Genomic DNA, 24,469 nt, shown 5'->3' on the forward strand with positions numbered 1-24,469 from the left:
ACTTACAGTTCTTAGTACTTTATTTGTATTTGGATACATTTTTGGTTTGTACTTTTTAGGAACTACACATATTTAACGATATCCGTGGTAACTAATGAGCTTTTTATGCAAAATTTAAAACTTTTGTAATAAATTATTGATAAGATTATAATTTGTAATTAAAAAAAAATGTGAAGAAGACAACATTTTTGTAGAAATTTGTAGTTTTGCATTTTAAAAATGTTATACAGAATATATTAGGCCCCTATGTTACTCTGATATATTATTGTATATAATAAAAAAAAATTAGTTATACGAAAAAAAGGGAAAATGCTAATTTTACTCCAGGTATATGAAGTTCCATAACTGACCATCCCCATACATTTGACAAAAAAATATTACAAATGCTCGTGTAAATGTATTTAATTTGATCTGAACAAACTTTTGGGTTTTTTTTTAAAATTTGCCGTAAAAACATTGAAATACCGATACCAATTTGGTTACTAGAACCAGACCGAAAATATTGGTAGCATGCCAATACTAATATAAACCTGTGTAGTGTATTAGCATATATGTACTCTAAAATAAATAACAGTAAATACTTACACATGACAGATAGAACCACGGTGACTCGCATTGGGGATTTACTAATAAGGGCTGGGTGCTCCGCTTCACAGGCAAATATGGCTCCATTATCTGCAGATGTGGGTCGAAATCGTATTGCAGATGTAACAGTTTTTCGACCGCTCGTCTTTTCACCCTCACTATCTTGTCCTTCTTCTTCTGAAATAGTTTCTGATTCTGAAAATAGAGAATGAATTAAAAATGTGTAAATTAATTGAAACTAGAAAGAAAAAAAAATAAAGTTTACTACGAGAGCTAATGCTAATTTGGAACATAATAAAGATCAACAGCTATATGTTGTTTTTGCAAAACAAATATACTTATGATATTTCATACATGAGTTTAAGGACCCTTGATTTGAGCAGTTTTGCAATTTTGTTGCTCAAATACTTTATGGATACAACTGCAAATATATAATAACTTGATTTTTTAAGAGAAAATAAACGGCAATTTCTTACTTATGACCAATGACCATAGATAAACATAACACTATAGTTTAAGAGGGCCAGGCTCTTTACAGGATTGCTACCTGAGTATATGTTTTAAAAAAAATTTAAGCCCGTTTTTCATTCTTGAGGAGAGAAGATGTTACACTTATAAACTATAAAGTGTAACCCCAGATGGGGTTGCTCATACATGATGGAGAGTAACCCTGAGGAGTTATATGTGTTAGTCATTATTGGCTTTAATACCTGTTTATATCATTGCTAGATACCGAATTGGGCTTGTGTTTATTTCCTTCTTCTCAAAACTGCTTGAAGCTAAATTAATGAAACGTCATAACAGTTAAGCTTCTGTCCTCTCAAACATTCTGCAAATTGTCAGGGTGATCACATTAATTTTTTTTGTTTTTTGACAAACCTATAGATAGTATGATTTTCCTCTATGATTATGATGTTCCGATACTACAAATGTCTTGCCACATGGAAAAAGTGCAAAAGTGTTTTTGGAAAATTTACAAATCTAGCTCCAGAGGTGTTATTTTGTAGAAAATCATTCATTTTTTAAAATAAATATCAGCCATAAAATGTCAGTCAACTTAAAAATTTTGTTAAAAAAAGTGAGACAGATTTCCGAAAATAATATCAAATAAAAAAAAAAGAAGAACTTGTATTTAAAAATGCATTCTGATTTCTAAAAAAATCAGAAAATTCTTCCAACGGATTAAATTAGTAGAAGTTATAGTGTTTAATATTTCAATAAGTTGCAAGAAATGATTTTCAAAGAAATGATCAATGCAGTTAAAATATATAAAATAAAGAAACCAAGGTAAACAAAGTCCTACGGCACTCCAATTGATGATACTAGGGGTCTATAATCTTTTTTATTAAAGACACTTTACCATGTATTTATAATAGAAACATGTTCCCTTTTAAACAAAATCTTAAATACACCATTTACCAACCTGCAGATTTACCTAATAGTTATTTTATTTAAGCAGCAAGGTTGTTTTTTAAGGAAAGAGATAAAAGGGGGGGGGCGGGGGAGGGGTAAATGAGGACTTCTTTATATGTAAGTATGTATAATTCAGTCTCCTTCAAACCATAATTAGAAACTGTTTTCCATTTAACACAATGGGTAATTCCCATACAGCATCATGTCACTACATTTAGAATATTCGTTTCTATACGTACTGTACAAGTTGCAATTTATTTGAAAGTTGTAAAGGCTGATTGAACAAGTTACAATTTCTACGTCTCATTATGCTTTTATATAATTATGACATCCGTCATTTTAATTAATAACAATTAATTTTTACTATCAATTAATTTTGAACTATTACACTTACATAGGGTTTCATTATAGGAGTCATCTCAGCATTTTTCGGAGCTATTAGGTGTCAAGAAACAGACACACTTTGCTGGAATAAGTTAGAATTTTACTCCCTTTTTCTTTTATTTTTCAATAACTTTATTCTACCACAAAACTTTCACTCGAAAAAGAAAAAGAAGGCCGGAAATCATTTGGTAGTTAGGCAAATAAGTGATTCATAACAACTGATATTTATCTCTTGTTTAAAAAGAAATTACATATGAATATATATATGTATATTTCATGATATTAAAATCCAACATATGATTTAATTGATATTGCAGTAAAAGTAACATATACAGCTAATTTAGAAAGTTTTCTTTAAAATTTATTCTTATTCCCAACATGTGCGTTCAGATTACATGTTTCAGCATGTAATCTTAAAGTTTGCATTTATACTAAACACATTCGTCTACCTTCAAAACCATTGAATGACAAAATAAACTAAAGGGCATTGCTTTAAAAATTCCTTTCTTGTTATTCAGAGATTTTTTTTACATATCTAGTATTATAATTATCGATCAGAAGTGTAGCTTTCTAATGAATTGTACAGATATATTGAGTAGATAGTAAAATGTATGTTTTAAAGGAATTCTTATGTGGGCAAAAACTGTCCTCTTTTTCACAAAAATAAGAGAAAGCAAGTAGATCTAACAATATCAAGACATAGTAGGACGTAATAATTGTTTATTTCCTAAAAGATTCGAGTATCTTGGGAGGTTAAAAGTTCATTTATTGAAATATTTAATTACTAGTTTTAGTAGTGCGTTCTAACTTGAAAATTAAATTAACATTAAGGAGCATTGTTTTTTTTTCCCGGGGCATCCCAAGAGGTAATAAAGTTTGTTGACATAAATTGTAATAATTTGTCAAATAATACAAATATAATCCACACAGAACTTTGAAAGGTATAACTATAGCTTTCTTTTATATTAAGGGGTCACATATGTCTGCTTTGTTTTTTTGCACCGACCCTCTTCCTAGAGCCAGTTTTAGGGGAAGATATTGGGTTGATTTGTCTCAGCTTCATGTTTAGTTTAAAAAAATAAGGGACCACATAGGGTAGATTTATCTTAAAAAATATAGTATAACATAATGAAAAATGTCTCTTCTGAAATAGCTGTCATAAATAAAGGATTAGAAGTTATAAAAAAAAAAGAAGAAAAAAAAAGTGCCCCACACATTTATCTTTGCCTTAGGCATACTCAGGGTAACCAAATTTTCCTTTTCATTTTTACTGCTAATTGTAACAAAATGTAGCTACTTATTAATGTTGTCACAGTACCAATATTTTCGAACCAAGTTCTACACCCTCTAGTTTTTGACATATTGGATTTTATTTTTCAAGGGACTTCATTTGAGTATTTTTTAATTTGCGATCAAAATAAGCAAATAGTCTGAGTGATTTTTTTCTCCGACTAAGTCTATGAAAAGAGATCCAGAATGTTAACAAAAGGTTACTAAAAAAACAAAAACGTTACTTCCAAAAAATTAACTTCATTCGATCAAAAACGAACCAAATTATTTATCAGAAAGGCCCATATTAGAATTGGAAAAATGAGATGTCATCTGAAAAAAATATTCAAAATCCCTCCAAATAAAAATCCTAGCACTGGGCTTGGATATGAGAATTGTAGTATTTTTCGACTAAAATTATAAATAAACATGGCATTTAGGAAAATTGGCATGCACTGATAGGCGTCCACTGAATTATTGTTTGGAGCAGGGTATAGCTCAGAAAACTATATAAAACAATTTGTTAAAGTTGGTGGTGGGGGCTAAGAAATCTGAGGGATTATGTTTTTGATGACTTAGAGTAACTGTAAGTACTGGTTTCAATATCAGTTAGTATAGTACCGTTGTCAACATCGCGGTACCGCACTAGCACCGGTATACCGAAAAACTCTAGTACCTAAAAGTTACATAAAAAATAAAAATTATACAGACAATTCTAGTCGTAATATATAACTTATAGAAATGAGTATATATTTATTATAAAAATGCGAATAAGAAAATTGTACGTTGACATAAATAATTTGGTTGATTAATAATTAGTAATAATTGAGAACATTAAATTAATAAATATGATATCGTTCAGTTTCAAATGTCATATGAAAACACATTTTGTAGAATAAGAATTCAAAACGACATAACAATAAAAAAGGAGATAGTTCAGAAGTCTACTCAGAAATGTATGTAAATAATGGTTTCCTTCTTCACCTGAGTTCATTCTTACAACAAAAGGGATTCGTTTGGAACTCTGCCAAATACTTATGTAATAAAGTATATCTACTCAAGAGCTTTATTTGTAATATTTTTTACTTCAGTAACTATGTGTGACCGTAACTTTAAAATAAAATGGTAATATAATTAATTTTCTTGATGACATCTGAGAAATTTTTATACCTATTTTTTATTTTAATAAACACTACAAAATATGAATTACGATTTGATCAAAGGATGGCGATTTGATATGGTCATATTGAAGCTTCAGTATCTGCTATTTCTAATACATATACAATATCACATCAAAAATCAAACCAAAGCTGTTTACGAGTCGTTTCATAGAGCTTAATTAAAGTTTTGAGACTTTTAAGTAAAGTTTGAGTCGATTCTGGAGCTTTTTTTTTTAGAACCTAAGTCCTGTTGAATTTTAATGATACTCAATTTCAACTCAATTACAAATCCTCAACAGGCTCGATTCTACTGTGAGTGGGGGTTAGAGCAAATATAGATGTACATCTTATACATTTTCTTTCATTGTTTCAATTTGAATTTAAAAATAAATTAAAATGACCTATTATTGATTTTTTTGTACCTAGGTACAATTATATTTTAACATATTATCTTAAATAAAAATAAATCTTAGTTACAATATTTTTGATAGTAATGTAAAATCATTAGGCAATGGAGTTCTTGTACTTCTAATCTTAGATATAAGAAATTGTATTATTGCAGTAATATAAATTATTTCCTCCTGATTTGAGCCGGTGTAAAAATATGAAAAATCCTTGGAATCAATCGAAGCTTAAACGCAAAAAACTCAATTACTTGGTCCATTATACCACCTATATATATTATTAAAAAAAAAATGTTTGTATGGCTCCACTGATTGTTTATAATAGAAAAATGCTCTCTCTTCGAATTTTCTAATACATACACACCTGAAAGTTAGTAAGTTAGTAATCACCCTGTACTTCAACAAAAATAAGGATTAGTCTAACATCCTATTATAAAACCCTCTTACTATATCCCCATTCATACTTTAAGGCTAACCCTATCCTTCTTCTTCTCTATTTGATCTAAAAAGTGATTTCTTAACAATATTTTTTTAAAATTATTTAAAAAATCTACCCTCTACGGGTCCTTATTTATGATAATCAAGTGCAGCGCTATGGTCAAACGCACTCAATGCTTCTCCTCCTAACGCAAGCTCAGGTCCCAGACACTGATTCAGTCTACATCAATATTAAAATTCAATCTTATAAAACATAAATTTTGTGAAATAATATGAATACAATCTGAATTAATAATTTGTACGCATGTCTCAAAACCTCGAATCTTCTTATTATAGTCTAAATATTAGAGTCATGAGTCTATTGCCTTCGAGTCTTAATTGACTCTGAAGTTGCAGCTAAATTAGATTCAAGTGCAACTTGAATCTGAGTCTCTCTGCATATCATTTCTCATGCAAAGATCAAATATGATTCATGGATTGACATTATTTATAATAAACGAAGAGCCGAGAATGTGTTTTACTGCACTACTACCATTCAATAATCAGACAAGTACCGTTTAAAAATATGATTTAACACTTCTTGAAACAAAAATAGATTTTAATATTCTTAACAAACGAATAAATTATGTTTCCATTAAATAAATTACTTAAGAAATTAATCGGCCCTTTGGCTCTCCAAATAGCTCTTATTAATGGTTCTATATTAAAATATAGTTTGTGTATGCAAATAAAATCATATTTATAATATATTAAATGCAGATTTTTATATCATGAATGTTTACTAACAAACTTGCAAGGGCTATTCTAATATGGATAATAAAGCCATCCTCACTCTATACCTATTGTTGTGAAGTACAATCAAAAAAGGTTTTATTTGTCCCTTTTACTTTTCTCCGTTAATTTTTTCTTATTTTAGTACAGTCTTAATTGATTAAACTAGAGCCAAATGTGTGTGTTTTAATGCCGTTAGTTCTATAAAGTAATTTATCTTGATTAATGTATCCAAGAGACTTACATCTACACATACATATAGCAAGCTATTTCTTATAAACAGTTCCCTCTACCGTATCTACCTATCTACATCTGCATTTTTTCTCATAATTATACAAAGGAAGAAAACTAACTCTATGCTCCTCTTAGTTCCTTCTCCTCCTTTTTCTCAATCCCTCTGTTCCTGAGCCGAATGGTCTTGTAATATTATAACTAACAGGTGTTATTTCCTAATTGGATCCATTAGTGTGATGATTTTATGTATGTATGTATAGATTATCCATTCATTTATTATGGAAACCCTGAAGGGGTCAATTGAAGGCAAGAGTTGATGCTATGATCTTACTAACTTTTTAAGACAGTGTGCTATTATTCAATTTTGGGGATCATTTCTCTTTAGAGTCGATATAAAAAAACTAAAAACACTGCTGTCCCAGTCCTAATACAATTTTGTCAGTGCTAGGACCGGTCCTTATCAGTCTTTCATGGAAATCGTGTGCCTGTGCTTCTTGACGCTCAATTTTTTTTCAACAAGATTTTCTGCATCGTTCCTTGCCCCACTCATTACAAATTTTTAAAACGTAAAGGACGATAACTAGAACTGAATTTTGAAATGTTGAAGGGCTTTTATAAAAAAAGCCAAACTGTACCTGGAGGGGTGAGTTAAATTAAACCAGACTAATTTTCTCAAGTCCAAGGCGAGATTTTGGCCCTCCTACTGTCCTGATATCAACCCCTTGACTACATCTTTATGGTACATTTTGAGGGGAAGGCCTACAGCGTCCTTTATCCCAACACTGAGTCCTTTAAACCCACTTTCATTCAGTACTGGGAGGCGATGAAAGAGGACAACATCCACAGCGGGTGCTATGCCTTCCGTTACCTCCTAGAAGTCATAATTCCTACTAAAGACAGTTACATTTAGGGTTAAGAGTGCTCATACACACATATTTCTATACTATTAATTTTGTTGAAATTCTTTTGTTTATTAATAAGATATATCATGTTGAAATTCTTTTGTTTATTAATAAATTATATTATGTTGAACTTTAAAATTAAAACTTGTTCAGATTATAATGGACCACTCGGTATGTTCATGTTTAAAGTCGTGATATATTTTGTGAGACCAATTTTTAAATATTTTTTGTAGAAAGTATTGGTCTACATTTCGTATCCATTTAGGTGATTGTCTTTACTCACATGAATGTACTCTTTCCACGGGCAGACCTTAGTATTTTCTATACAGCGGATCTCTCATGAGTATTTTATATATTTAGTAGTGGATTTCGATAATTTATGCGATATTTTAGGTGAAAAGAGTTTTTGTCCTCAATTAAATCCTTTGTTGAAATGGTAATTCTTCTCACTACTTATTTATGAGATCTTACCTGTTACAATAATGATTTTTTTCCTCTTCTAAATTTACAGACCGACAAAATATAACGAGTTATATGTTTGTAAATAATTTTTATAAAATTTCCCCCCCTAAAACTGAGTTTTTGATTTCTTCTTTTACTTATATATATCGATTAAATCAAACAAATAAATTTTCACCTAAAAAGAAACCTTAAATTATTGATAAGCTCTCATTTATGGAAAGGATTCTTTTTTTAAACAGTGATGCGTCTATTTATCCAAAATGGTGATTAATGTGTACGTAGAAAGGGTAAGAGTACAAAACATACCCTTATCAAAGTGATTCTTTGGCAATGACCATCGTCAAAAGACCTTGCCAAAGAACTGCCTTTCCACTTTTTTTGATAGTTTTTTAAGAAGCTAATTCCTTGATCATTATAAATACATACGCACTATCTCACATTTGTTTCTTTGAAGAAAGTTAAAAATTTATTTCTAAATAGAAACTTCTAGAATAATTTAAACGTTTATAAATTAAGTACTAGAATACTTTTAATTATCTGCTTTAATACAATCAAAATGAGACGCAAAATACTACTTACATATATTCAATAAGTGTTTCGTTCTTAAAATTATCTCTTAATTGGATAAATTATGGTTTTTTCCCTACAAAATCTATTAAACTTCATTACATTAAGATCTTAAATTTCGTAGATAATATTTTTATTCCTTTGAAATTAGAAATTTTTTGACAAAAAACATCAGTTTTAAATGGCTCGAGAAATATGAAAAATGGAACTTGAAAGCTCAAACATTTTAAATATTTTTATTACATTTCTTGAAAATTCTTTGGTACAAAATAAATATGAGATCCTCTAAAAAAAAGAATACTCAAATGTATATAGTTTTGATAAATAGTATTATATTTTCGATCGATAAACATATTTGGATAATTCTATGGTAGGATATGTTAAAAACTATCTGAATAAATATTGAAAATTAATTATATCAACATAGCCATAATTAGCTGATATCAAATCTTGACTTAAAAATAATTTTTCAGTATATACAATTTCTTTTAAAGAACCTTGAATCTTTTTTTTTTGTGGATGAACTATTAGCAATGATTCATCACTTATATCAATTCAAGTTATATCTTTACTTAGCGTTGAATAATTAATATCCTTACTATTAAATAAATGATAACCCAATTAAATATCCACATAACATTTCAATTTTTTTTTGTAAGCTGTCGAATTGTCTACTTTTTTCTCTTATGAGTTAATCTTTTGAATTTGTATTCAATCTTGCGAGCAAGTTAGCATACCTTTACTACAAAATAGAAAATAGTCCAACAATTAAAGATTTACTAAATAACTTGCTAACTTGACAGAGTATGCAATGATAAGAATTCTAACCAAAGACCCTTGATGGGGATAAATTAATATAAAAATCAAAATATTATTAACTAACTTTTTTGAGTTCATAATACGTAGAGCCAGTTCCTTTAAATCATACAAAAGAAGAAGAAGAGAAAATTTTTCATCAAAATCACCCATCCTCTCTTATTTTACTTCTTGTTGACCGCTGAAAAAAAACTCCTTCATACTTCAATAATTAATATAAATTGATTAACCTTTTTTTACAGTATATGTATGAATATATATACCTTTGAATAAACAAACATAACTCAATCCGGAGTTTCATAATGTTTTTTTTTTTTTTTTGCAAAATAACAACATCAACAAAAACTATTACTTCATTTGCAATAAACAAATACATTAACAAAACTAAAAAAAATTCATTCGTATATTTACAACTTTTTTTTCTGGTTATATAATAATGATAATATATAATGTATTCGAATATAGAAAAGCAATATTTTGTTATTATATTTAACTTTATTCTATATAACATATATCGTATGTATGTATAAGGAGGATATTTTTTTCCTTTTAAATAAATGAGATAATAATATATGGTAATGAGTTGCAACTCCATTGAGGTGAATATACGTAAATATGTATGACGTACGTCCCTACTACCTAGGTAAAGCAACTACGAGTAAATCTTTATTAATTCATGTTCTTTCATCATAATCTCCTTAAAGGATTTATGGAGTGATTTATTCATTGTGTTATTTTTTAATAATATATTTTTTTTGTACACACATACAATAAAAGAAAAACTGTCATAATAATCAAAAACGATGTGCACATTCAAAACAAAGGTGCTTCAAATATGAGGAAATGCCCTAAAATGACGGCATTATTAGAGTTGAAAATTCTAAGCATTTTTAGGAGGGAAAGCTTGCTTGTTGTTGACAGCCTGAAAAGTTATAATTTTTACTTCATTCTTGGGAAGATAACACCCAAGTGTGTTCATTTTTTTTTCAGCAGTTGTAACTTTATTCGCAACAAATATAAACATTTTGAAATAATTCAAAGCAAAAACCTTATCACACTACATAAAACAAATTTTGAATACTAAGAAACAAACAAAAGAAGCTTCATAGAAATATAAAACTTTTCAAGTTTAAAAAAAAGTGGTACACATAAGAAAAATCCAGACAAAAATAAATATAAAAATTACTGAAGAACAATTGAATATAAAATAAATAATGTAGCAAAATTGAAGTTTTTGATGTATAAATTGAAAATGGGGATGATGTCAATAATGTTTCAGTCTTTCATAGTCCTTTTACAATATATTATTTGTTGACATTTGGCAATAATTCCCTTTCCACCATATTTTCCTAAAAATTAATCTTTATCAGCTGTTGTCCCTAATTTATTGACCAGTTTATATGAGATCCTCTCATAAGTTTCTTTTAAGCAGCTTGCAGTTGCTTGTTTATCAAACACTCCGTTTAAAACAGAGATTTTTTGGGGTGTTATGATCTTATGTCTTTGTTGCACTCAGATAGAACTGAGGAATGCTATAGAAGTAATTCCTAACTAGATAATATGGAACATTATCATTTATTTTCTCTTATAGGTGATTGTAACTAATCTAATGAAACGTCATGACAGCTAAGCTGCTCTCCTCCAAAACATTCTACAAATTGTTTAGGATTTAGAACCTTACCCGTCAATTGTTCCTATATGAACTTTTTCAAAGTAACATTTGCACTATTTGACTTATTGGAACGAAATATATGGTCATTGAATGCTCATGTTTTAAATTAATAAAAGTTAAGGAATAATCTAAGCATGGAACATTAATTTTTCTTTAATTTTAGGCGATTTTTTCTTTTTTATTGATTAATAGAGTAGTAATGAATTAAAAGAGATAATTTGATTAAAACAATCGTGTAAGGAATGTCTTAAGGAATTAGAATAACTTTTTTAGATTCAATATTTCTTTGAACAAATAAAATAAATATAGATCGATTAAAAATAATGTTTTAATAACACAATTGTTTTAATTCATTTCTTAAATATTATATTATAAAAATTTGACTATATTTTGAGCAACTACCGGAGGAAATAAGGAAAAGAAAAACAGACAGTATGTTTCATGTAATGAGTATTCTATGTACAATTAGTGTACTAATAGAGGGGTCTCACTCTATACACCCATGGAGTATTTGAATTGGGAAAAATAGGATGTCGCTTTGAAATTTTGATTATTTTTGTAGTAATTAAAAAGGAATACAAAAAATTAAACATTTAAAAAAATAATATAAGATTATTTGTCTTAAGCAAATAAATATTATATTTTTGAAACACTTTTCCAAGCAACTAGCCCTGAAAATGAATGGTGCTGAAGCGTGTGAACTAAGTATCGACTATCTAATTTGAATTCATTTTATTCCACTAGTTCACTAGTCCACTATTATTCCAATAATTTTCACTTCTATGTAAAAATTTCAAAGGATATATCTAAATGCTTATATTCAAATGTATGTATATATATATAAATACATTTTCACACCCAAGAGTACAAAGGTATCTCTTAATGTACAATATTACAAACAAACAAACAACAGACAGATTAACAAAAAACAGCAACAAGAAAAACATAAAAAACACATTTAGTGTTACAAATGCATTATAACTTAGACGTAATATCTACCAACAATGATAGCATTAATACATAGATGCAATAAATCTCATCTTAAATTTATGTGTGTTGTATTTAATGATATTTTAATGTATGTATACATCCAATTTTCGCGAACAAATACACAGATATGCGTGTATAATCATTTCATAGGAATTATTTCAAGAACAGTTGATTTGTGCATGTGCCAACACAAATTAAAAATAGAATTTAGCTCTTGCATTGAAATTTTGTGGCCTTAATTACCCTGAAAACTATGAAAATGGCCTTCATAATGCAAAATGTCTGGGGTTGTGTTCCACAGAGTGCAAACCCCGCTCCGTATCTAGCAACAAGATTGGCATTTATAATTCCACAACAAATTCTCAAAGATACTATTAGTCTTTCACGCACTAGTGATTATTTTATATTTTAATTGACCTGGTACATATACATTATACTGTTCAAGTGAAAATAAACACTATACTATTACAAATACTCCATCTGAACTAAAAATTCTGCCCTCTGTTTGTAAAACCTATTATCCACATGTGAACAACCACCGTTTTTTGTGATTGTAAAAGCTGTTTAGATTAACTAAGTAGCTAATTAGGTGGAATTAAATCATGTTACTTTATTCGCTTAACAATAGAATTTATGAATAATTTGTCAAGCAAATCCGGAAAACCTCATTTATTCTTTATAGACATGGTAAAAAACAAGAAAACATGTGGATACTGGGTTTTGCAAATAGAGGGAGAATTGTCTTTGAGGTCCATACACATTAAGAATATTTCCTTCTCTGGGAATGAATGAGACGCAAACCTACGTACATCGAGTGAAAGAGAATACGTTTTCCCGAGTGCATTGTCCGTTAGGCAAAAGCATTCCACTCACAGAATACTTTTTGAAAAATACTTTTGTATACCATTTTATGTTATTTTTCGCATTGAAAGAACTGATTAAAATATCATGTACCTACCAATTATATTTTTTAATCTTTTTTTATTTATAAATATTTATTTATCTTGTTTTGACTCCAAGAAAATGGCTCTTAAGTACAAAAAAATGACGAAACATGGACACTTTTCTTGTTGACCAAAATCTGTAAATGGTCATGGTGAGTTTCAGAAAGACATCGAGAAAAATTATTTTTTTAATCCTTAGGTATGTAAAATTCAAACTGTCTCTTTTAAAAAAATAGTGATAATTCTAAGGCATAATAAGTAAATATGCAATATCAATAGTGATATAAATATTGACGTGTCAAGATAAATTACAAACTTCATCTTTTAATGTGAAAATTGATTAACTAGCTAAAATAATTGACGTAGTTATATTTTTTAAATTTTATTTACAAAATTGATACGTTGGGGGAAACTGCAGTTTTTACCATTTAATTTGATGGTTAAATTCAAAACCATTTAGATATTTTCTAACCCTAAACAGCTGTTGATCACAATGAATATATAATTCAGCGATAATTAATTAGAATATCAGAACATATAAGATTGACATTACATATATTTAAAATATCTAATCAATTTGCTCTATTTATTTTTATTTCTATAAAATAGCACTCTTTTGACATAAATTATTCCTAAAAATTGTAAATTTTCTTTATAATGCGGCAAAACTCTTGCCCTTTCAAATAATTTCATTTTATTTTATTTTTACAAGGATTTTTTTTTTCAAAATTTTCTCTCAGAGTCTTTGTTTCTATATTTATATTTACAGTGTATATATGTATGAATCGCTGTAACTATAAAAATCAATTCTTATTTTTGGCTACTTTTTGCATCATAAAATATATAAGATCCTTATATAAGGAATAGTTAATCTATTTCGAACTTTAACTATGTATAATAATTTATTTAATGCATGTCAGGTTCTGATTTATACAGATTGTTCCAGACAAATTGTCCTTACAGAATAACACTTCAAAATTAACCATATTGATTTTTTTAAAAGTTAATTCTAAAATTTAAATGATGTAGACAAACCATTCAATTGTTCACCAGTATGTGTATTCGTCTGTATATAGACAAAATTCGATCTACCTGTCTATTTGGGATCCAAAAACAGGAGAAAGGATTACTCGTCACTAAAGATAACATTTTTCCAGTCTTCAGGAAACAGTTTCCTAGCCAGTTTCGAGATCTCATGCCTATGGCTAATGTTTCTTTGAGTCCATCTGGGAATTTTTTGACTTTTGAAGGACTTACATGCCATATTTTAGATATCTGTTAACAGTGTCCTTGGAGCACGTTTCGCCAATCCCTAGACGACAATTTTTTACAGTTTTGACACCTTTTTCAATACAAATTTGAAAATAATAATTTTTACTTTGGTGATAAGAATTTTCTTCCGTCCCTTTCCAGTCATTTCGCTCAGGCTATCATCTTTCTTGGACCTCATCCACCACTTCTGAACAATTTTGTATGGTATATCAATTTCACGAGCTACCTTTTTTATTGATGATCAAGCCTTTACTCTACCCACAACCTCTGATCTGACCTCCAAATAATAATACATGACTGGGCTAGGACTTTGATATTTTCAATTCTGCTTTTGAACTACAAATGAGTTGGACTTCTGGCTTACGTATTTATAATCAGCTGTTGTATTCAAATCCGTTTTTTTATGTACTTTTGAAACTTTTTATGTAAAAATTATATCTGTTTGAATTAACAGGAGACAAATAGGCTGATTAATCAATGTACTATTTATTATGAGACATAGTGTATAAACTTCAAAGCTAAATTACTCACAAATACATAATAGTTAAGTAGTTTGAATATATTAAAGTGAAACAAAAGCATCAATTAATAGTTAGGAATAAAAGTACCAAAGTATGCGAACAATAGCTTAGGTCCTTAATTTGATTTATGAAAATGCTTATTTGGTTTCGATAAAGCAAGTCAAATTCAACCTATCAATTTCTAACTCTTTCATTGTTACAAAAATTTTGAATATTGTATTGGGAGATATATGTACAATAATTTTTCGAAGAATAAAAATATACTCCAGACTTAATTTTGAGAAAAAATCCTACTAGCTTGCTTTTGTGTTGACGGGTCAGAAAGTATCTTCTTAAATTGAGAAAGCTGATCAACAATTTTAGCTTTTTATATAGAAAAATATAATATATATACGTGTTGTATATTTTAAAATACATTCATCAAACTTCCTTTAGATATACTTAACCTTTTTATGAAATCCGATCCATCTTTGCGTATGTAGTTGCTAAGGATATATTGTTTAATTGATTTATTAACGTTGTTCATGGCTTATTTATCTTTATATGTATATTGAATGAATGATTGAATACATATATATGTAAAAAAAATAATTAAGTACGTGAAAGCAAGAAAAACATAATTAACAAATTCATTTTTACATTTTTATAATGAAGTTATGCTCTCTTCTCCTTCTACTAGGGCTCCTTTGCTTTATCCTCTTTGTCTTGTGAATGAATGTAATTAGTGAATTATTTTTCCTCTAACAAAAAGTATACAAATATAATTACTCTAATTGTCACTTAAGTAGTTCTAGCTCTGTTTCTTTCATTAAAATTAGTGTTGATTTGAGTTATATATTCAGTTTGAGTAAAGGTTAAATAAGAATGTTTTTTCATTTAATTGGTATAATCAAAGTTCAAAAATAGTAAGGTAGTCAATTATTATTAATCAAAAAAATTTAGGTAATAAATTTTTTTTTTAAAGTAATCACTACTCAAATGTCTTCTACAGGGATTTCCGAAATTTCAAGCTTTCGGACGAAACATTGTTATTACAATAAGTTCCAAAGAACAAAACGGTTCCTTGATTCCTGCTATTTAGCTTTCCTCCTCTAGTTCATTGGTATCCTGGGTCAAAGATAGTACATTTGTACCAATATTTGGCCACGGGTTATAATTCTAAGAACCTTGTTGGGGAAAAAGTAATTTCGTTTTCCCCGTCCCATTTTATTAAATTAATTATATCCATTCATTATTGGTCGCATTAGATCATACGATACGGCGTTGTAAAGGTGTCAGTATATACAAAAAATGCTTTTCTATAATAATGTGATTTGCCGGTTTAGTCTTGAATTATTGTACGTCGACTATGGAGGTCTCAAAGGAAGAAATTCGCCATGTTTTACATTTTACAATCTCAAAGGGGAAAACACGTATGTATACGGGGCCGATATTCTTTCGGCTCGTGTTGCACAAGGTCGGTTCGAGCAATTCTTATTATCCCTCCCCCCCTCCCCGCTCATTCGTAGATAATGTATAGTTATGTTTCTAATTTCTCGCTACAAAATGTGCAATTTACTCTCTCATCTTGATGATTTGACTTGTTAGTATAAATTGATGAGGTAGCGATTCTCCAACAGACCCTGCTTCCAGGAAGTAAAGTGATTTTCGAAAAGTGTTTTTGAATTGATGTCAGACTTTATATTTAATATTTGGATATTTGAATAGTAATTACCTAACAGGTATTACTATACAAAAATTTAGCAAAATCAATCTTGGATCAAACATTAAACTATAAAAGGGGGGTAATCAAAAAATAAAAGAAAATTATATTAGTGACGTTTTTTTTTCATTGTGTTCTTTACTTCTGTCCAATATGTCTAGTGATTGCATATTACTAATTAAATTTTTTGATTCGTCATAATTTTTTTTTGTGTTTTATCATCATTACCAATAAAAAATATGCCTATACGGCTTAGTAAAAAAGATAAAGAAAAAACAGCCTTTATTTACAGGGTCGTGCTTTGACCTCATCCAGATCCTCAATAAATAAATTTTGATGAATTTTTTAGTTTTATTTAATAGCTAGATGGTAATAGCATCTTCATTTTCAATATGACTTCGATGGACCTCAATTTTCTTATGGGGGTGACCATTATAATTTATGAAGAAAAATATTCATCTGGAATAAATGGCCCCAGAGTTAGTTGGATTGATTTTACAGTGAAATAGTGGTTCTAGGATTTGTAGATTTCTTAAATACACATCGTTATGAAAAAATTAAGTTTGCATTATCTTGTCTTAATTTTCACTTTTTCTCTGTGTTGCATTTCTTCAATGAATATACGTTTAATAAAAAAAAATTCATAATGTAAAAGAGTAATTACCCATATGGAACCATATGAAATTGATGTTATACTTAATATTTTATCCTATTTCAACTCTTACATGCCTACATTTGTATTGATATTAATTCAGGAATTAAAAAATGATCGTAAGCATTTTATTTCATAAATACACATTTTAAAGTTTCAAAAACGGTCTTAGGGTTGGTTTACAATAACTTGATCCATGAATCAATTGCACCAATTTGGAATTCTTGAATAACGGAATAAGAGATTGTACAAATTATAGCACTCTAGCCTAATTAATTTTGGAGCTATTTTCATCCACATCACAACATTTCTGGATAAGTTATCGTGATTATGATGACAGACTAAAAATGAAAAAAAACAAAAACTAGAAAATTATTTCAATAGTCGCCTAACTTATTTTACAAGAAGCATTTTTTTTTTAATTATAGAATACTCGATTGCAACACCACTTCAAATTAAGTTTTCTAAATAAGAGAAAAAATCGAAAAATGCAACTACTCAGTATTCACATAGAAGAACTGCATTAAAAAATGCATGTGCTTAATTAAATTTAGTATAACATTGAATACTTTATAGTAGAAACAAAATTTACGAGTAAAACTTCATCCTCAAAAAAGTAATAAAAAAAAAGCTTTCTATAAAGGAATATAAGTTAGGAAAAAAAATATTGAAAAATATATTCGTTGAATTTATAATTAACTCCATAATTATGTTAGTTATACCAAAGTTGCATTAAATAAGTGACTTCAAAATTAATAATGTTTTAAATTAATGACTTTTTGCATTATGTATATATTTTTTATTTTGTATAAGATTTATGGTTTCATATCAACATTCCTTTGAAAAAACAAATACTAAAGCAATGACTTATGTACATTTAATTAAGGAAAATGAATTTATTTTATTATTAAATGAACAGCAAATGATGAACTTGTTTTATTATTCATCGGTTTTTTCTTTCTCAATTAAACATTTGCACTAACAGGTAAGAAAGCAAATCCGTTTGTATAGCTTAATTGCATTCGTGGTGAGTTAACACAAAAACAATCTTGAACAAAATCAAGTAAAGAAAAAATGCTGAATTAATATTTTTTACATCATAATAACATACCTTATTTAGTTAATTATAGGCTATCTTTTCTAATTTCTGGGATGAGTTAAGATATCTAAAAATGTTATATACAGTTTAATCTATGAAACTTTATTTGGCCCCAATATAGTCTCTTTTTGTAACAATCTACATAGGTATCATTCTGTCATTGTTAGTATGGGGTGTTGCTTCTTTAATTGCAATTTTAGAGACCTTCAAAAAATTAATTGACCGATATTAATTCAAGATAATTTGTAGAAAAAACCAAATGTAATTCATAGTAAATTATCAGAAAAAATATTTGTGCTTACTTTTGTGTTGACGTGTCACCTATGTCGTTAATACAAAATATTGTTTATTTACCTTGGGAAAAATTTGAAATGTATTTCAAAGTAGGTAGTAATAGTTCTAGCCTACTTTTGTGTTGATGGGCCCCTTATTATATACTTTACACAATAAGCTATATGGTTAGACATATTTATTATAAAAGTTGTATATGTATTTGCAGGTAGATTTGCAGGAGTCCTTATTTATTCGGTCCAGGCTTAGGATCGGTTCTTAAGACTTGTCTTTTCTTACGAATCTTAGAACTAGAACTTATTTAAAAATAAAAATAAAAGTGACGTCATCAAGGACCGGACTTTATCAGTTTTTAGGACTTAACTGCAGGGCTGAATTGGACCAGACCAAGTGTAAACTGGACGAGTTTGCGGGGGTCCGTTCTAAATAAGGACTAACACAACTCTATTTGTAGCTACTACATATTACGTAAATCATCAATTCCTTTTACCTGAATTAAATCTATTTCCTTTCCGGTACCATCGAATCATCGCTTTAGGCTTTGCGTTAGAGACTCTACATTGCAGCTCTATTTCTTCATTTTCACGTATTTCAATTTTTGAGCCCTGAGGATGTCCAATAATTTCAATAGATGTTGGAGGAACTATAAGATGTAAAAAAATATTTTATTCGTGACATGTCTTTAGAAAATTCATTTAATCAAATGAACATAAATATAATGAAGTTTCTGTATTTTGTATCTAATATATCACTTGAGCTTATTATTATTTATTCTGTCTACTAAAAGGAGTATTTTTTTTCTCTTTCACAGATTTTATATTCATTTAAAGGAATATACTCATATTTGACAACTTAACTAAATCTAGACAGATTTATCTCTAAAAAAGTGGTAGTCACCTCATATTCCTCTGAAAATAAACTTTATATAACCATTAATTCTTTTCAATCCAAATAATTATAATATATTTATGTATATACTTAAAATGAGTCAATTTTGCTTTTAGAATGATAATAAACCATTCATTTTTCACTTATAAAAAAACTTTCAAAATGAGTAATTTTCGACATTAAACTTTTATTCTCGTCTTAATTAGTCTTTATTTGATGTTGATATTAAATTTTAGTTAAGATGAGCCTATTTTTGAATTTTTTTATTTTCAAAAACTTTCTCAAATCCTCAGAGATTAATTAAAGTAAATGATCACTATAAAGATATCGAAAAAACACAAAAAATTGCCTGAATCATGTAATAATATTTTTTAGACATCATTCTTAGAAAGTTAAATTCTACTGATTTTTATTGACCGATACAATTTTCTTCTTTACTTTTAGGGCTTTCAAATTGTTTGCAAAACTTTAAAAAATACATTGAATAAAGTAAAACATAAACACACATAATTCAAACTATAGCCTATTTCTAACAAGCATTAATTAAACACTCCTTAGTCTTTCAAATATATCCTTTTTTATCTAACAATGACGTTCCAACTGAATGTAGAGTATAAGGAATCTATACTAATCAATATTTTTTTTTCTTTGCAGTCGATGAGAATTAATAGAGATCCATTTTATTTGTCTTCAGCACAATCCAAATTAAAAATATTATATTGTAATAATATGATAAATTTGAATTTTATCATGTAAATTTGAATATTAATTCGATTTGTACATTCATATTGGTTCATCTACAAATTTGATTGGTAAATTCGATTAAACAATATCAATGTATGATGTATTGGTATATTTGTGTCAGACGATTTTAACCAAAAAAATCATGTTTTTACAAGCATGTTTATGTAAATGTAAATATAAATTATATGGATAATTCTTTTAGTTCACAGATTCGACTCATATTTGGAGTGTGGTATGGTCTTACTCGAAAATGAAATATTATATCCATTAATCAATCAAACTCTGAGTTCTGAGATCTTAAAGACGAAAAAAAATGAACTTTTTGAGGAACTTTCATGGAGAAGCCATCAGTTTGTTAAAAACGCTTATGAATGAAAGGACGTAGCTCAATGGACAATACACTCGGTAGAAAAAAATCTCTTAAAGACAATGTGAGGAGATTCGCGCCCCTGTCATTCCTAGAGAAGGATATATACTTAATGTATCTAGGGTTCAAAGATTCCTAGGTCAGATGGACTAAATTTAATACTATATTGTATACTTATAATTAATCCGTGCAACTCCAACTGACCATTTAAATTAAAAACCAAAAAAACTTATGAAATAATTTTGATTATGTAGAAAAAAGAAGAAGTTAATTATGACTTTTTTTAGAAATGGGCATGGAATTAGGGATTCTTCTAAACTGTCCATAAACAAATTTAGCAATGTCAAGGAATAATGAAACTTCTATCCCTCACTTATTTAGAATGAAAGGAGAAATAAAAGAAAGGGAGAGAAACACCATCACTCAATTTCTTTTTAACTCTGTTTATTGAGCGTCCATACATCATTTTATATCACTACATACAACTGGTATTTCTTTTTTTACTTCACTTTTAAATGATGAATATACCTATAGGTACCTAAAAGTGAGTAAAACTACCTAAATACATTCCCCTTTCTCTTTTTATCTTAAAGATATTGATGATGGTTTTATAGATACATTATTTCTTTTACAAAACCATCCATTTCATTTAATGATATATATTCATTATTGTTTGTTGTTCATATAAGATACATATACAGACTAACCTTTTATTCAAATACCTGTACTTTTGTACTTTATATTAACGATCCGTTAATTCTATTCAAATCCTAACATGAGTACTTCTTTGCTTTGCTTATTCACCCCAAAATGAAAATGGATATTTTCAGCAATACAAAACTGAGTGACATAGCCCAGTAAAAAAAGTTATTATCTGGAACTCAAAGTATTGTAGGTTCGAACCCCGGTAGCTCCTTGTGATGGAGATGTAAATATAATCTGCATAAAGTTGGATAAAATTTGACCTGCTTGTATGTAAAAAGAAAATGCAATGGAGCGACGTAGCTTAATGGAAAAGCACTCAGAAGAAGTTATTCTCTTGAACTCAATGTGCAAATGTTTGTGTCTCTGTTCTTTCCCGAGAGATATGAACTTAATGTATATAGCCTTCAAATACAATTCCTAGGTCATATGAAGTACAAAAATGATCACTTATCACTGCAACTCCATCTGACCAATTAAAGGAACCTTAAACAAAAAAACAACAACAACGATAATAACGTAATCGCCCAGGCAATTTGAAAAATGTTTGACAAGAAAAGAGCTTCACTGTTATAAAGTATTATTAGATTAGCTGAGAGCAGATGTAATTAGAAAGAAATAATCATAAATCCTAGGAACTAAGATAGTATTTACTCCGATGTCGATCATCAATTATTCTGTAATTTCAACAAGGACTTACAATTTTCTAATCACCAACAAATCCTCAATAAAACTTTTCATCTTTTATGAGCACTCGTACTAGAAATGACTTTATCCTTAAATTTTCTCTCTTCAAAAATTAAGGATTTTTTTAAAAGTCTATACAACATATGGGCTTAACAAAGAAAACACGGGGTTTTCCTTTCAAAATTTGTTTTTTTTTAAAGTTATTATTATTATTTTATGCGTTTTATGAACGTATAACACTTTTCAAGCTATTGCTTTCCTTAAAATGTATTTTTTCCTCTCAAGAATCAGTTTAAAATTAAACCACGATTTTGGTCCATTGCTTTGTCAATAACAAAAGTAGCATCTTTGAGATGAAGGACTATTCTTATAAATTTGATATTAATATGCAAACTAAATATTTATGCCTTTCTATTCAATGTACGTATTGTAATATTATAATATTTCTATTAATAACTATCATTTTTTTATTATTTCATTTATTCGTATGGAGGACATTGTATATTTGAGAGAACAACAAATGATGATTTATGGATGATATATGTATTGTGTTTATGTGCAAAATAAAAACCATTTTTGTAGACACAAAAATAAGCATATTCAAAAGGCTTTGACGTAAAAAATATGGTGAGTCCTCGAAAAGAGCTTTGGCTCCAACAAAAAAATATTTTTAACTTAATGGAGGATTAACTAATTCTAAATTAATATAAAATATCGAAGTTGCTATACACATTATCTATTTATTTTGTTGTCAACTGTCGGTTTTTCTGCTTCTTTAGTGGGTTGATTGTTTTTTGGCTCTTGTTCAGTTTCAAACAATGCCACTTATGATATGATAAGTCAACAGTTTAGAAGAATTAACAGCAAATGGGACAAACTTCCAAAAAATACTTTACATTTATTGTGTCAAGGACTTGCAGATGTTGATTGTAGAAATGGTTATCTAAAGCTTCTTAAACCCTTAGATAACTACCAGGAGTAGTTTTATATAGATCCAAAAAATTTGATTCACATTTAAAATGAATGTTTTAGTCATTAATGTTCCCGTATATAAATGCTACCTCAACATAGCAAAAACTTAACTATTTGGTGATAGTGATTCCAAAAAAATTGTGAGAGGATTGCTCTTACCCTTATCTATCCCTCGAACAATTGCAACGAGGCCTTAAGCATCTTTGTATAACAAGGGTATTTTTTCGAATAGTTATTTTTCACTTTATATATAGTATTGTTGTAGTTTGTACAAATGTTTATAACTTTTTACAATAAACTCAATTGTTATTGTGTAACTATGGGATAATTTATTTTCACGTACCCATAGATACAGACTCTGTAATAGTTACTGATAAATGACATAGAGTCAATACAAGCTTTATTACTAAAAAAAATCCTCGAATGTTTCTTTATTCATATCCCTATAATAAAGTTTCACGCTGTCTTCATTTTACTAGTGTTTTTTGTTATTTATAAAATGAATATATCGATGAAATAATTTTTTTGTGCGAAATGGTTTATCCACTGTTTGTTTGTAAAATTAAAGAACTTAATTAAAAAAAATCTATAAAAATAAGAGCACCATATTCTATATACTTTATTTCCGGGTTTCTTTTTAAAAAATTTCCTCATAAAATGTTACTGTAACTAAATGGAGAGTAAAATATTATTGTTCGGAATCGGAACAAGGCCAAAAAAGAGATTTTTCTAACCTTATCTAGACTAGAAATTCAAACATTGGGAATTTTCGTGAACTTAAATTTTCTTTTCTAATAAAAAACAGCTCATTCACTTAGGACATGATCAAGACTGTTCCTTACCGAAGTTGTACCGAACTAGTGTCAAAGTCTTCTTCAACCAAACATTATTAAATTTTTGCCCCGTCAACACAAGAGCAAACTAGAATTTTTTTTTTTTAAATTGTATTCTATGATACATTATCATTCATTTTTATCGACAAGTCGTTCTTATTAACCCTTTGGGGTGTTTGCAATGAGCACTTAAAGTAACCAAACTTGATCGTCAAAATAAAAGAATGATAAATTAATAGATTATATTTGAAAAGCCATATCGGGCCCAATATAGTTTTCTAATATCAGATAAAGGTTCAAAACTATAGTTTTAAATATTTCATATCTTATCTCATACAACAAATTTGAATACAAATCCCACAATTGACTCCAATATTTCATAGAAGTATTGGGCTCTGTGTATTTATAAAGTAAAAAAAATATATTGGGATTTTCTACTTTTGTATTTGTCCAAGATTTTTTTATGTTGACGTACCACATATGTCAAAATCAAAAACTTATCTTTTTCATTATAAAAGGAAAGTATATGAATATACTTATGTGCCATCTAGCTAAGATAAGTACTTTTATCTTATTCTTCTTTAAGATACATTTATTTTAATCAAGTGAAATTAAAAATAAACTTTACTCTTTTATACAGAAGTACAACATTTGACTTGGAGTAAATTCATTTTATAGCCATTTCTGTAAGTTAAATACTATTTTTTAATGGGTGTTAATAAAAATGT

General features: G+C 28.3%; 1 protein-coding gene across 2 annotated transcripts in view; it reads right to left on the reverse strand.

Annotated features, from left to right (window-relative positions):
- Positions 1 to 24,469, reverse strand: part of LOC121117533 (nephrin) — a 297,316-nt gene that overhangs the window by 44,018 nt on the left and 228,829 nt on the right. For both annotated transcript variants that reach the window (XR_011780196.1, XM_071888628.1), the window contains exons 4-5: positions 19,039 to 19,191; positions 586 to 780 (exon numbers count right to left, since the gene is read on the reverse strand). Coding sequence is in view for 1 of the 2 variants with exons in the window: in XM_071888628.1 (XP_071744729.1) it covers positions 586 to 780; positions 19,039 to 19,191 (348 nt within the window). In the remaining variant the exon portion in view is untranslated. The remainder of the gene's footprint in view (positions 1 to 585; positions 781 to 19,038; positions 19,192 to 24,469) is intronic.

Source organism: Lepeophtheirus salmonis, chromosome 5, assembly GCF_016086655.4.
Source record: "Lepeophtheirus salmonis chromosome 5, UVic_Lsal_1.4, whole genome shotgun sequence".
Taxonomy (NCBI): Eukaryota; Metazoa; Arthropoda; class Copepoda; order Siphonostomatoida; family Caligidae; genus Lepeophtheirus; species Lepeophtheirus salmonis.